Source organism: Microtus ochrogaster, chromosome 6 (assembly GCF_000317375.1).
Source record: "Microtus ochrogaster isolate Prairie Vole_2 chromosome 6, MicOch1.0, whole genome shotgun sequence".
Lineage (NCBI taxonomy): Eukaryota > Metazoa > Chordata > Mammalia > Rodentia > Cricetidae > Microtus > Microtus ochrogaster.
Window position 1 is genome coordinate 86288696 of NC_022013.1, and position 16280 is coordinate 86304975.

The following is a 16280-nucleotide window of genomic DNA, read 5'->3' on the forward strand; positions in this document are numbered from 1 at the left end:
TCAACTCTTCATAAAGACCACATATTCTGTCTTGCTGAACGGTTCCTGAAACACAGGCTCTGCCCCCCACGGAGCAGAGCGACTTGCACCGGCTTTCCTCTCTGGACACAGAACAGTCAAACAGCACAAAGTGGCTTCATTTTCCTCAGGCCAGTGTTTATAACCCAAGGTTTACTTTCCCTAAAGAGGGTGTGCTTACATTAAGTATCAGTCAAAATCAGCTCATGGCAAAGTTGAAGATGTAATTTACTCAAAGATATGTATCCTCACATAGAGAAATGTGACTTTCACACTAATGAAGTATCTAAAGCCGCAGTCAGTACCTTGGATGTTTCTATGCTGCATCCACTACTTTACACAGGACACTCTCTCTTAAGGCAGAACATTGATTGTGACATATAATGATTGGTTCTTACATCCAAGGGTCAACTGGGGGTAGACTCTAGCAAACAACTTCCTTACTAAAGAAGATTTAGCTGTAGCAACTTCATTCCTACGATTATGTTATGTAAGAGACACATTTGAGAGAACATAAAAAGATGAATTTAAGACACACAAAAAATATGATTTTTCAACGAGATCAATGAAAATAGAATTTCTATTATGAGGCGAAACTACTCTCATCATGAACTAATAAACTCCAACAAGCCATTTCTGGTATGGTGTACACAAAGTATTAAATATCAAAGAATTACCTTTGGGGGGGGTGTTTCTTTAGACTCTAGTTTTCAACGTCTAGTATAAAAGGTAGCCTGGATAGTTAAAAAGCAGTTTAATGTCAGTTCATACTGCTGCTCAGGAAGCTAGGTTAGGATACTCCAGCCCCACCCAAAACATCCTGGGCAGGGAGGAGTTTAGTATGTATTAAAATAAAAATGAAGCCCCTCCCCAACACCTGTGCAAAAACACTTGTCAGTTGTAAGAGTATCTTCCATGAAAACATCTTCATTATAGAATCAAGGCATCAAGCCAGGCAGATACAAGAATACCACCCTGCTGAGGTGGGCGTATTTGGGATGAAACCAGCTGCTCCACGGCACCCTGGGAAATGTGCTACTCAGACTGGGAAGGGGTGGAGTGGAACTGACCCAGGGCTCCAAGCCCTCGGGCTGTGTGTGTGCTCCTTCATGTCAGGCCAGTTTGGATCCCTGTATCTGGGCACCAAAAATGGTAACAAAACAAATACAAATCTAACATACAGCTCTTAAGCAGGTGATGGGAACTGTAACCATCTAAGTACCTCTTCAAGTGCCTACTTTCTATGCTGTAGTTCTGGTGATTTTCAGGATGTGTACAAAGATGACCTGCCTAATTTCTGAAGATGAAGGTTTTCTTCTTTCATGGTGGCAGAAGTCCATGCAAGATTTGTAAACAGTGATACAAAATACTGTAAACGTAATTTAACAGAGCTCATATAAAACAGAGGAAGTGAATCCAAATTTACAAGTGGATTAAATAAAAAAAAAGAGGGCAGCTTCATATAAAGTTTTCCCTCCTGCGCCAAGTGATTTTTCTTCTTCTTTTTTTTTTTTGTTTTTGTTTTTGACTACAAATATAATCCTGAGCTGAAAAACTGGGATTTGGGGGAGAGCCATCTTTGCATACAAAATATCCAAAGGACATTTACTCTATTTTCTTTTCTCTAGTGATATTCAACTGCCAGAGACAGTTCTGAAGGTGTGACTTTGGAGATGCTCATAGTTTAGTGTGACGCCCAGTTCTGGCACCAGCTGCAGCACTTGCCATGGCAGCGGATGCGGCTGCATCCTCTGCTTCTTCCAGTTCATCCTGGAGCTCTTGGCTGACACTAGACTGCAGTGCAGCAGGAGTGAGCCACTCCTTTGGGAGGCAACTCTGTAGAAAGGGTATACAGGAGCTGAAGTAGGCCAGTCGGTTGATCCAGCGAGGAATCTCTTTCCCACAAAGAATCTAAGGAGGAGACAGCTCTGTGTTAGGGAGAAGAGAATAATGCTGGCTGTCCTGCTAAAGGGTGGGTAACTAAAGGGTGAGAAAATATACTGCAGACTAGCTTGTGGTGCTACTATTCCAGGCTGCTGACAAGCAGTGCCTTAACTCAAGAGCCAGGACCTTTCTGTAACCCCTTCCTTTCTTTCAGCTGTATTTGTCTGTCTTTCTTTCTTTTTTTTTTTTTACAGTTGTCAAGTCAAGCTAATTCTGCTTGGCTTCTGTCTTGGATCCTTGAGCTATTTTGGAACATGTAAAATTACTTTGAAAAATACACAGAAGAAAAAGACTTGTTAGCGCAAGATGTTATTAGAATAAGAGAAGCCCCAGGCTGTTAGCAGAGTCAGTCTTCGGTATTCTTGTCAAATCTTTTCCCAGGATCTTTTCTACTCTCTTCCAGTTTCTACCATCCCACTTATTCCTGGGCTGCATTCTATGTATTTTTCACTTGTTTCAAGGATGTTCAGATGGTCCAGAAAGAAGTGTGCCCACATGAAGACTAGCTCCACAGTACCCTGGCACAGGGACTATGGTCAGAATAAAGCATGGAAGCCTGGTTAGGGGGACTAAATGGGGTAGAAGTGGGTGTCAGCTGGAATCCTGCTACATTTCTCTGCCCACTTCTCATTCTTTTAGAGTCCTCAGGACTGGGAGTCTTCCTCTTCCTATTTTAGATAGTGAGAAGCAGCTCAAAACAATGCTGACTTTACCCTGTATCATCTTGGCTCTCCGTAAAAACTGGGCTCAACTGAATCCATGTTCCACTGCCACTTTGATGGTTTGCCTCTAGTCATGCTAGAGATTATGATCATGTGATCTGAAACTAGTATCTTAAAATTAACCTAATGCAAACATTAGGTTAATGACTTTGGATTAAGGCTTCAAAGTTTCTTACAGCAAAGAGGTAGTGAGCGTTTAGAAAGTTGCCGACTGTGCAACACTTTCCCCTAAGGGTACAGCAACATTCCTTAATCCGTTCTCTAGCTTGGCTAAAAGGAAAATGAGGTGACTTCATTTACGAACAGGTAGTGTGTTCTGACCATTTTTGATTACCCAGCATCTATCACAGTGCCTATGAGCACAGAGCGAGGCAGATGGGTACTTAAATATGTTTAAATAATATTTACTTGGGTAAAATGTGGGAAAGGCTGAGCAATGAACTTACTTGACACCGTTCCCATCTGTCTACTCCTGAATGCACTAGCAACATTGTGTCTTATATTTGAGATAGACCTAGGAGTATCTGCATAGAGATTAACCACATATGAAGTAGTTAAGAAGAATTAGGTTAACATGGCAGCCTCTTGCTGCCCATTTCATATTCTCCTTCTCAAATTTTGATTCCATTCAGCAATCTGTTCTCTTCGACATACCTTTGTGTTTCAGGGAAGCTGACTTCACCCAGTTCCTGGGGTTAAGGACTGATCAACCTAAAACAGTCTGCTATATCCAGCCACCTGTGTTCATAGATATACACCTATGGCTCTTGGTTAAGAGAAGACACAGAACTAAATAAGGTCATAAATAGTTCGCAAGCCTAAAACATCCATTAGCTGACTCTTTCATAAAATGTTTAGCAATTCTTGGGTTGATGTTTGACTTTTTTCTAAATTTCCATTTTAAAGAAAGCATTTTATGGACAAGTGTTTTACCTGCATGCACATTTGTATGCTACGTGTGTAGAAGAGGGCTTCAGCTCCCTAAAACTGGAGTGTAAATTACCATGTGGGTGCTGGGAATTGAACCTGGGTTACCTAGAAGAGCAGCCAGTAGCTGCTAAGTCATCTCTTCAACAACCTTGGGTCTAAGTTTTGAAAACTCTGAGTCAAAGCCCATTAGTAGGTTATTTAGCACTGTAACCACAGTTTTATTTTAATGAAATAGACTATTAATAGTGAGGTAACTGTGACACTTGTCTTCTATGCATTTGTATAAATGGGAACATAATATTTTTTACTATGGTTCTTCATCAAATAGTATTTGGTTTATAGTGTGTGAAGGGTAATGCCAACTGGACCAACCACCAAATAGATAAGGCTCTAGGCATGTCTGTCAGGGATTATCTAGGTTAGATCATTGAGGTAAGGAGACATACCCTAAATAAGGACAGCACCACTCATGGGCTGGAGTCCCAGATACTGCACAAAAAGGAGAAAGGAAACTCAGCACCAGATTTATCACTCTGCTTCCTGACTCTGTAGATGTAGGGAAGGCACGGCTCCTGCTGCAATGATGGACTTTCCTTTAACTATAAGCCACAATATACTCTCCCTTGTTTTATTTATTTATTTGAACTTTTCTTTTCCAACTCTCCCCCCTCTCTAATTTATTTTTGTTACTTCATGCACACTGATGTTTTGCTTGCACGTATGTCTATGTGAGGGTGTTAGATCCCTTAGAACTGGAGTTGTGAGCTGCCATGTGGGTGTTGGGAATTGAACCTGAGTTTTCTGGAAGAGCAGTCAGTGCTCTTAACTGTCATCTTTCCAATTCCCCTTCTTTTATTCTGTAAATGAAAAAACTGTGTTTGTTGTATATATGTACACATATGCCATGATGTGTGTGGTTAGTGGTAACTTTTTGGAGTCAGTTCCTTCCTTTTACCGTGTGAATCCTGGGGATCAAACTCAAGCAGCCAGACTTTGCAGCAAGCCCCTTTACCTGCTGAGCCATCTTGTTGGTCCTTAAAATTGCCTTTGCCAGGAATCCTGTCACAACAACCAGACAATTAATGGATAAAAAAGCAGGACCAGGAGGGGGCTGCTGCTCTGATAGATCTGAACCTGTGGTTCTTTGGGCCACTGGAACTGGTTTATGGGAGGAATATTAAAGACTTTGGAACTCTGGGCTAGAAAAACCCTCAAACACTGTAAGCAAATCTTCATGGGGCATTCCTGTGAGAGCTGGGAAGATAAGAATGTTGAGAGAAAAGGAGACAGTGGAGTCCCAGCTTAGGAGGTTTCAGAGGGAACCACTGACTCTATCAATAACTGAGCTAGAAGTCATCCACATGATATTCTGGCAAAGGATTTGGTTGCATTTTACGAATGTCATGAGAACTTGAGTGAAGTCAAATACAGGAGTAATGGACTAGGTAGTCTGATGGCTATGGTGTGGCCACCGATTTTTGCTGTCATCTAGATTTAGGTAAGAGAGACCAATGTGAAGCAAAGACATTAGAAATGTACAGTATGTCCAGGAGAGAGCCTGGGCACGTTTAAAGTTGCATAGAGGCTCTTGTTGTAGAGAGGCTATAAGTATTGAAGACAAACCTTTTGGACACTGGAACAATGGAAAAGGTGCCCTGAGGACAAGACCCTACCTATCTAAGGCTCTGACTTGTGAAAATGCAAATACATCCCACAGAAGGAAGTCTAAACCAAGAATGTAACTGAAGGCGTTAATGCCCAGGGAAGTGTCTGTGCAGGACACACTCAAGCTGCTGCACTGTGGTCCAAAGACAGGCTACATCCTGAGCTGGCAGTAAAACTTGGTAGTATCATCTACATAGAACAGCTTTCTGAGGCATAAAAGATATAAAACTGTGTGAATCATGGCATCTTACACTATGGTGTCAGAAAACTGCTGAGTAGGCAAAAAACTGGCAGTTCCTGAGGCCAACTGTGTGAAGCTGTGACAGTGAACCCCAGTTTGAAATGGAGACCTCAGTTAGTTGGAGAGGTCAGAATCATGGCTGTCTGCCAAGGAAAGCTGCACGCATGAAGTGGAACTGGCACGTGCTGAGGCAACAAGAGCTTGGGCAGTGGCATTACCCCAAGCCCTTTAGGTCACAAATGGGTCCAACAGGAGCCCTATATGCCAATATGGAGCTATGGGGTTTGGTGTTTTCCTTGGTCTGGTTTTTGGTCTTGCTTTGGTCTATTCATTCCTTGTTATGCTCCATTTCTACCTTTTAAAATAGAATGTTTTCTCTGAGCCACTGGATCCCGAAAGTAGGTAACTTGGTTTGATGTGAGAAAGGCTCAGTTAAGAGTTACAGTTATACTTCTCTTTCCCCCGAGACACGGTTTCTCTGTGCAACTACCCTGGCTGTCCTGGAACTTTATTTGTAGAACAGGATGGCCTCAAACTCACAGATCCAGCAACCCTTCTAGGATGCTCAGTGATCTACTAATAAAAATAGAAGAGGTACACATGGAGAGTTCATCACAACACTCTGATATCAACAAGACTAGGCTAACTCAAGCACCAGAAATAAGAAACTAGTTGACAATATTATATTGTCATATGAAGACTGTTCAACTATCACTACAGAATGGACTCTAGGCCAGGCGGTGGTGGCGCAGGCCTTTAATCCCACCACTCGGGAGGCAGAGGCAGGAGGATCTCTGTGAGTTCAAAGATATGGAGAAACCCTGTCTCGAAAAAATCCAAAAAAAAAAAGAAACAAAAACAGAATGGACTCTAGGACGAAAATGGGCCCTCTTATATGTAATTTTACTGCTGCACTTTAAGTTATAATCGGTCACCTTTAGTCTAAAAAATGCTTTTAAGAAAGACTACATCAAGCCTTTAATGCCTGCATTTGTGAGGCAGAGGCAGAGAGCCAGGCAGATCTCTGTGAGCACAAAGCCAGCCTGGTCTACATAGTGAGTTCCAGGCTAACCAATCTAAGCAGGTATTTATGTGTAGTTGTTTGAATGAGAAATGTTCCTTATGGTCTCAGGAATTTGAATACTTAGTCCTGTTGGTGGCACTGTTTGGCAAGGTTCAAGGCTCAGGAGGTGTGGCCTTGATGGAGAAAATATGCCACTGGGGTTTAGAGCTTAAGACCTTACCTCCTTCTAGTGTGCTATTCACCACTTGCAGTTTGTGGTTCAAGATGTGAGCTCACAGCATCCAGTTCCCGCCATCATGCCTGCTACTTACTGCCATGCTTTCCCACCACAATGGACTCTTACCCTCTGGAACCGTAAGCTGAGTAAACCCTTTTTTCTAAGTTACCTTAAACATGGTATTTTATCAATCAATAGAAAAGTAACTAGTATATCATACATACAAAAACTAGAGTACAAGCCAGATATGCTGCCTGTTTAAAAAACAAACAAAACAAGTTATCTATTAACAAGAGTCAGGAAAATTCAGGTAGGCAACTGAAATTTACCAAACAAAAAGTCTCAGCAGCCAAGAAGTTTCTTTCTTCTTCTTTTTTTTTTTCCAAGATAGGGTTTCTCTGTGTAGCCTTGGCTGTGCTTGAACTCATAGAGATCCACCTGTCTCTGCCTCCCTAGTGCTGGGATTAAAGGTGTGTGCCATCACTATCCAGTGCTAACAGTTTCTTAACCTTTATTTTTTTTAAAGTTAAGAATTTCAGTGTCTTATGGTTTAAATCTAAAATATTCTCCCAAGGTTCATGTACTAAGTGTGGTTGCTAGCTCAGGGCACAATGGAAAAGTACAGAACTCTGAAGGGGTAGTTTAGAGAAAGGAAGTGTGGCTGGAGTAGTAGTAGGAATGCCCCTGAAAGAATACCAGGCACCAGCTCCTTCTCCTGTTTCTCTCTTGGTGACAGATGGTAAGCTGCTTGACTCTTCTGTGTAGTTCTCACCAAGACACACTGTGCACAGGCTCCAACCAATGGTAATCCACTCTGATTGGAAAATATGCCTTTTTCTATGTATTTGTCACAGTTATAAAATGCTAACATAAGGATACAAACCAACTGAGTAAGAGGCAATTATCTGTAGTCATTCTACCCACTACAAAAGAATGAGCAGAATCACTACTTAAAACTTTGCTGACTCCGCTGGGCAGTGGTGGTGCACATTTTTAATCCCAGCACTCAGGAGACAGAGGCAGGTGGATCTCTGGGAGTTTGAGGTCAGCCTAGTCTACAAGAGCTAGTTCCAGGACAGGAAGAATCAGGAAAAAAACCACCAAGATTGAATATAGTGGCACAGAAAGTACACCAGGAAAGTGCTATCTGCAGAACTTTAGGATGAAATTGAATTTACCTCTGATAAAGCTGAAGAAAAGTGATTGCAGTTTTTGTGCATCAAATGGTAGGCATTGCCTTTATACTCTTTCCCCAGTTCTTCTACAATCTTTTCTATATCGTCTTCTAGAAAGTCCGTACTCCCTAAAACAACAGCTTCTCTTAAAGAACAAAAAACAAAATAAACAAAGCAGTTTCAATCAGGTTATTTATAATAAGCATTATTAAATACTTGCTTATTTACAGGTATATTACAATAAATAAATCAGGGCTAATATATTCAAACTAAGGGAAATGAGATACTTAGTAATTTCAATGATTTTAGTTTCCATTTTGCTTTATGAAACATGTTTTGTTATTAGAGAACCAGATTCAAGGTAAAAATAACCTTGCTAAATATTCTTAGCAAAGAGCTGGCCATATTTTCACTAAAGAAAAAATTCCTGGTATTAATCACCCTTGTGTTTGCATTGAGACAAGCCATGAAACTTGACTAAATTTTAAAATATATTATTCAAAACATCAAATAAAAACACTGCAATATATTTCCTGGAAAATGTAACAGATATTACTCAATATAAGGTAAAATTTTAGATATAAGCTAGTTGTAAAAGACAGCTACAAATTATTAGAAAATCATTTTATCAAGCACAAATGGAGACTGAGAGGCATCAGTGCTGAGTTAGGAGCTGTGAAAGTTACAGAGATCCTGAACAAAAAGCATAAACAGGTATTTCACACATTATTTGATTTCCCATCCTTATATAACAATTTAATTCAATTAAAAATTTTAACTTTTTAGATTTTTTTAATCTAAAAATTCTTTATGCCTACAAAACAAGCTCTGACACCCACAACAGTGTGACAGAAATTACTCTCCCTACTTACTTAAATTTAAATGTTTCTCCTAGTTCAGAAGCATTTCCTGGGGAAATTTCAAATATTCCAGAAAAAGGGTAAGGATGGCCACCATAAGCAAATTCTGAAAAGATAAAAGTAAAAATTTTTAGTATATAATAAAATATAATCAGAATGGTGAATCAGCTTTAAAATACTACAAAGATAATGTTATCTGAATATTTTTCTAAAGTGCCCTTTGCAAGGTCCTGTTTGGGTATTACCAGTACAGAATATCTGTCTTTTTATTTTTTATATTTGGTTTTTTGAGACACGGTTTCTCTGTAGCTGTAGAGACTATCCTGGAACTAGCTCTTGTAGACCAGGTTGGCCTTGAACTTACAGAGACCCGTCTCTGTCTCCCGTGCTGGGATTAAAGGAGTTTGCCACCACTGCCCAGCGGTGAGAATACCTGTCTTTAAAAGCTCTGAAATGGTAACAGTTACAGACACTCCAAAATGCCTGTGACTGGCTCTATAGACGGCTCTACATGTACTCCAGGAGGAGAGTGACCAGTTTTTAAAAGTCTCAGTCTCTGTGGCACCATCACACCATGAGGCCAGCAGCTCAGGACTTGGCCACTTTTCAAGCTTGCATGTCACTGGAGAAACTGTCTAGTGAGAATGAAGTCTTCACAGTTCCTGAGGAGAGCTGTCCTGTTTTGGTGTACTTTGTCATCATGCTGCATGCATCCACTCATACCTGAAGACTCTTCATTTACACTGGATTAGGAGTGAAAACACCACTGCACCACGCATAGGGGTGTATGTCTGTAATCTTAGCACGCAGGACGCAGATGGATCATGAGTTTTAGGCTACACTGGGCTATTCCTAGTGAATTCCAGGCAGGTCTGAACTATATATATATTGTTGAAGATATGGAACGGTGGGCTACGTTCCGGCAGCCAGGCTCCTGCACGGCTAGCTTTACCCGAAATAATTACACGGAAACTGTATTCATTTAAACACTGCTTGGCCCATTAGTTCTAGCCTCTTATTGACTAGCTCTTACATATTGATCTAACCCATTTCTAATAATCTGTGTAGCCCACGAGGTGGCTTACCAGGGAAGATCTTAACATGCGTCTGTCTGGAGTGGGAGAATCATGGCGACTGACTGACTCAGCTTCTTTCTCCCAGCATTCTGTTCTGTTTACTCCACCTACCTAAGGGTTGGCCTATCAAATGGGCCAAGGCAGTTTCTTTATTAAATGAAAGTAACTCCTCCATCAATATATAGAGACCCTATCTGAGAAATCAAAGCTGAAGCACAGTAAAATACCAACATTAAATACACAACCATCTTCATATTCTTCACAGCAAGTCTTGTAGTTAGGAAGGCACTATTTGTACATTCTCCTAAGACATGTATTTCCAGCTATATGCTCTTATCTACAACAAAAATGCAGATAGCTTCAGGACAGGAAAGAACCAGAGCTTCTGGCTTCAATTCTGGCATCTCATATTAAGTGGTAAAGTCTTTTTTCTTTTTCTTTTTCTTTCCCTTTCCCTTTCCCCTTCCTTCCTTCCCTCCTTCCTTCCTTCCTTCCTTCCTTCCTTCCTTCCTTCCTTCCTTCCTTCCTTCCTTTCGTAAAGTCTTAGTAGATATAAGCAATTCCAAATAAATGTTTAAGTAAGTTAGTCCTATCACTTAAGATTTACTAAATAACTAGGCATGGTGGTACATGCCTATAATCTCAGCTAGAGAGGTGAAGGCAGGAGGATCATTATAAGCTTGAGGACAGCTTGGTCTACACTGTGAGTTCCAGATCAGCCATGCTATATAGCAAGCCCGACTCAAAATACTTATTTAAATGAACGTATTTGTTAAATACACACTCTTAAGTTTGGAGACAAAGCACAGCAAAGAACGAGGTAGATGAGGTTTAGTTTTTCTCATTTATATTTTATTTGGTCATGTGTGTATCTGGGTGTATATGCTACCAAGTAGTGCTGGTTCTCTCAGAGGTCAGAAGAAGACAATGGATCCCCTGGAGCTAGAGTCATGGTTAATAACTCTAGTCTCCCTCCATCCACAGCCAACAGAGCTGAACTCTAGTCCTCTGGAACAGCAACAAGTACTCTTAACCACTGAGCTCCAAGGGTATCTTTTTAGATAGATTCTGTACAAACATAAACTTTTCTTTTTTTAAAAGAAAAGATTTGGTTACCCCTAAACTGACCTGATTAACTATGCAATGCAGCCCAGGTTAACTTTTAATAATGCTCCAGTCTCTGCTCCCTAATTGGTGAGATTATGGGTGGTCCACTTCTATGCCTGTCCTAAATTTTGTTTGTCTATCTGGTCTTGAAGTAGGGTCTCATTCTGGCCTCAAACCCACAATCCTCTTACTTTAGCTTCCTAAGTACCGGGATACAACCATATACCACCATGCCCTGCTCCTCTTTAAGATTCAATAAATAGCCGGGCGGTGGTGCTGCACGTCTTTAATCCCAGCACTCAGGAGGCAGAGGAGTTCAATGACAGTATGGTCTACAAGAGCTAGTCCCAGGACAGGCACCAAAAACTACAGAGAAACCCTGTCTTGAAAATCCAAAAACAAGCAACAAACAAACAAACAAAAACCCCAAAAGATTCAATAAATAGTTCTATATAATTTTTGCTAAAATATTGTATATAGTCAGATTGGATTTGGTAAAAATCATTGCTTTTTGTTTTTTGGGGGCAGGGTTTCTCTGTGTAACTCTGGCCGTCCTCGAACTTGTTCTGTAGACCAGGCTGGCTTTGAACTCAGAAATCTACCTGCCTCTGCCTTCTGGGATTAAAAGCATGTACTGCCACCACCACCTGGCTTCCTATTTGGATTTAATTTTTTTTTTTTTTTTTGATTTTTGAGACAGGGTTTCTCTCAAGTTTTTGGTGCTTGTCCTGGAACTAGCTCTTGTAGACCAGGCTGGCCTCGAATGGATTTAATTTTTTTATTTGTTTATGTTATGTAGGAGTGCTCTACATGTTTACCTGCATGCCAAAAAGGGCATCATGTCCTACTGTAGATGGTTGTGAGCCACCATGTGGTTGCTGGGAATTGAACTCAGGACTTCTGGAAGAGCAGTCAGTGCTCTTAAATGCTGAGCCATCTCTCCAGCCCCACATGGATTTTAATCTTAAGTAGAGTAAGGGAAGACAAAGGTCCTTTTAGTTTTTATTTTTTTGTACAAGAAACAATTACAATTTCTCTGAGTTTCCATGAACATGTTTTGAATCATGTTTTTGTTTTTAAATTATTTTATGAAGGGGAGTAAAAACTGTGCAGGTTAATAGAGCACTGGGAATAGCATATAAGAATATCTGGGCTTAAATTCTAGTTCTGATAGTTATTAGTAGTGTGAATGGTGACAAGTTAGAGCCTTAATTTCTTTTTATTAAAAAATGCCACATTCTCTATAAATAGCATGATCATATGGTCTCAAAGTTCATAGCACTAAGGAAACCATAACACACTATTCAAATTTAACTAAAAAAAAAGTAATACAACTTAGGCCAAAGGTCAGATAGGAAACCCACAGGCTATAATCTCATCCACCTGCAATACTCTAATCATTGAAGATTTCAGCTGAAGCCCCTCATTGTTTCTTGGGGTTAGCAAGTGCACTCATTTCAAGTAAAGCTTAAATGACAAGTCTTTATAGCCAAGACTGAATAAGCTAAACTGCAGCTAGAAGCAACCATTAGATAGATAGATAGATAGATAGATAGATAGATAGATAGATAGATAGATAGATAGATAGATAGGTAGGTAGGTAGGTAGGTAGGTAGGGATTAGGGACATAGTCCAGAGATGCAGCACCTGCTTAGCAAGTTTGAGGCTACGGATTTAATTATCAGCACTTCTCTACCCAGATACAAAGACAGCAGAAACATCGTATTGAAATATTTAAGTAAATGGAGCTTACTTAAAATTAGTGAACAAGAAGGTACATAGTTTATCCTGGGTGAATTAGATAATGTACTCTAGGAAGTTACAAAGACTGCCTATCTTATGCAAATATAGGAACTTCGATAAAAGGCAAGCGTATAATTCATAGTGATATATCATAATTGAGCAAAATGGTAGATGTTACTAAAGTCTATGCTTAGCATATACTATTGATACTCACAGACCTTAAAAATCCAATGTTTACTGAAATTCCCTAAGGAATTGGTATTTCAAATTTGACACTTTCTACCACTAACCAAAATGATTATTTTTGTTATGCAGTTTTCAAAGTGCAAAAGTTTCTTAGGAACTCTTATACATGTTAGAGAAAAACAATCATGACTTCACAACTTCAGAAAGAAGGCGTTTGGTTTTTTTTTTCTTCTTCAAGACAGAAATTCTCTGTGTAGCTGTAACCAGGTTGGCTTCGAACTCACAAAGATCCACCTGCCTCTGCCTTTTGAGTGCTGGGATTAAAGGTGTCCGCCACCACTGTCTGGGCAGGCTTTGGTTTTGAGACAGGTCTCACTTGTAGCTCTGGCTGTCTTGGAACTCTGTAGACCAGGCTGGCCTTGAACTCAGAGAAATCTGCCTGCCTCTGTCTCCTGAGGACCGGGCAAAAAGGTGTTTGCCACCAAGCCTGGCTAAAAAATGTTTTAAAAGACACAATAATTAGAAAAAAATATAATGAATGTACTCTTTTATATTCTACCACAAGCATTTTTTTCAAAGCACAGTATAAACAAATGAGTTTTATTCTACTTTTTGCAATAACATATGTAAGTCACTTCAAAGAAAGGGGACAAAGAAAAAGATCTAACAGTATTTTCTTTTTTTCCTTCAAGATAGGGTTTCTTTGTGTAACAGTCCTAGCTGTCCTGGAACTTTGTAGACCAAGTTGACAGCAAACTCACAGAGATCCGCCTGCTTCTGCCTGCCATGTGCTGGGATTAAAGGCGTGTGCCAATAACACCCAACTGATTCTGTATTTTTTTAAACTGGAAGAAACCCCAGAAAGCATATTTAAACTATATGCACACATACCTCTGCCATACACTTCAATTCCAGAATGAAAAACTCCAATTCCAATAGATGATGTGTATTCATTCATCCAGTACTAAGGAGAGGAAAAAAAAACAACTTTTGAATATCCATTCATTTATAGTCCAACTCTATAGGACAGGTAGAGTAGAAACCCAATTCTTGCTATTTTGCCTTACAATGATGAAACACTACTTAGAGTAGCCTAGTCGGCTCTCACACATCTAATCTGGAAGGCATTCCTGTGTCTAGACAAATATTCAACTTAAGTCCAGCACACTATTTAAGGTTCAGCACATAATAAATAAAATTTAAATGAGTGAAATCTAAATTTGGATCAGGCTGGTAACAAAAATTGACATAAAAGTGCCATTAGTGATTAAAATAGCACACACATAGCGGGTCATTAACAAGGGCTATTGGAGAGCCAACCTCAAAGCCCTCTCAGGGTTCAGATTAGAATCTACAAGAAGTGAAAAGGACTCTTTTTCCTCTGGCTATCTGAAGGTGAATGAACAAACTCTCCCATTCTGTACTTCTTCATGCCAGTTTATTGTTCTGTCCCGCTGCAAAGTTTCCAGTTTATACACACACACAAACAAAGGCAATTCTCTGGTAATTAGCATGTAAAATAATGAGTTTCATCTGGTATCTTCATATGTTCTTGCTTCTCGCTCATTACCTTCCTCGCTGCCCTCACCTCTGTCTCCTACCCACCCCTAGCTGGGTACATTCTTTCCCTCCTTTTTGCTTTCTTGAGAGGGTTTTGTTGTGTTAAAATCCTGGTTTTATATTCACCACCGTCTGCCTCAACCTCCCAAATGCTGGTATTACTGGCATTTAGTATTATTAGTTTAATAATTTATCCACTGTTAATAATTGGTTTTAAATACTACCTTTGTCAAACAGCAACTATTTGCATATATAAACATGTGTTTCAGGATATTCTTTCTATATCCTGTATTGTCGTGATTAATTTTTCAGTGTTAGGAACCGAGCACAGGACCTGGTACGTGATCTGGGGTTCTACAATTCTGCTACCTCCTCCGCTATAGTGAATATTTGCAACATAAACAAATGTAACACCTTTACACAGTTAAAGTCATATTCTGCAGCATAAACAATGTAACACATCTTTACATAGTTAAAATAATATTCCACAATAGTAGTTCTCTGCTGTGTAAGAAAACAGGCAGAGAAAGCTATGGGAAGCAAGCCAGCAAGCAGCATCCTCAGTAGTCTTTGCTTCAGTTTCTGCCTCTAGGTTCCTTCCTTGAATTCCTGCTCTGACATCCCTCAATGATGGACAGTGATGGAAGAGTCAAAAAACCCTTTCCTCATGGTTGTTTTATCCAAACAATAGAAATCTAATTAAGACAAATGGTTAAAGAAACTAGAAAAAAAAAATCTGTATTATGAATTAAACAATTACTAAAAAAACGAAAGAGGTAATGCTTTATAGAATATATATAGTTACAGATTGGCTGCTGCTCATTTGCATGGCTGTCTGGGAGCTTTGTCCCAATACTCTGTATTAAAATTTAAAAACTAATATAAAGCAAAAAAAAAAAAAAGCAAGTTATAAACATTTATAGCTCGACTAACAAGCTCTACCAAAAGAAAGGGCCATGGACTGAGGATGTAGCTCAGTTGGTAGAGTCTGGTATGTGCACAAGCCCCGTGTTTAATCCCAAGCATCACTGGGCATGGTGGCACATGGATGAAGTCCCAGCAGAGGCACAAGAACCATATATTCACGGTCATCTTTGGTTACATAGTAAATCTCAGGCTACCAGGGCTTTGTGAGACCCTGTCTCAAAAATAAGTAAGATTTAAAATATATCCAATTGTTAGCAGTTCAGTGATGAACACAGACAAGGCTAGGGTAGAAATGATATTTAGAGGAATCTCTTTTCACTTTTAACTATATCAGGACTTTTTATATAGGTGTTATATGCACTACTTTAACAACTGGAAAAAGTGCCAGGCATAGTGGTGCACGCCTTCAATCCCAGCACTTTAGAGGCAGAAGCAGGTGGGTCTCTGAATTCAAGGCTAGCCTAGTCTACAAAGAGTATTCCAGGACAGTCAGGGCTGTAACTGCTACACAGGGAAACCCTGTTTTGGAAAGGAGGAAATTTTTTGAAAAAGGTTCTAAACTTTAGAATATAAATTAGGTATTTTATAGTCAAATACTACAAATGCTCAATTTCTGATAATTTAGTAATATTTTGAATAATCCTATCTTCCAGAACATAATAGCTTAGCCACAGTCACAGGTTCATTTGAATGGTTGGAGTTTTGGCCTACTACAATTGTTGAAAATTCAAAATTTCAAGTCTAGTTTCTACCAATTGTACATTGCTTTTGCACCACTGACCACTGTGAACTCAAAAACTCACTGATGAAGCAGCTTTATTGGGGCACTGTCTGATGGAACCACATAAAAATGATACAGAAATTGCCACAGATGGTTTCTATTTC

The 16280-nt window shown here is 39.7% G+C and overlaps 1 protein-coding gene across 1 annotated transcript in view; it reads right to left on the reverse strand.

The window, feature by feature from the left end:
• Window positions 1-485: 485 nt before the first annotated feature.
• The window catches only part of Desi2 (desumoylating isopeptidase 2), a 46071-nt gene continuing 30276 nt past the window's right edge, over window positions 486-16280 (reverse strand). Inside the window, exons 2-5 of the mRNA XM_005348989.3 lie at window positions 13800-13872; window positions 8809-8902; window positions 7940-8081; window positions 486-1929 (exon numbers count right to left, since the gene is read on the reverse strand). Of these exons, the coding sequence (XP_005349046.1) occupies window positions 1696-1929; window positions 7940-8081; window positions 8809-8902; window positions 13800-13872 (543 nt within the window). The 3' untranslated portion in view covers window positions 486-1695. The remainder of the gene's footprint in view (window positions 1930-7939; window positions 8082-8808; window positions 8903-13799; window positions 13873-16280) is intronic.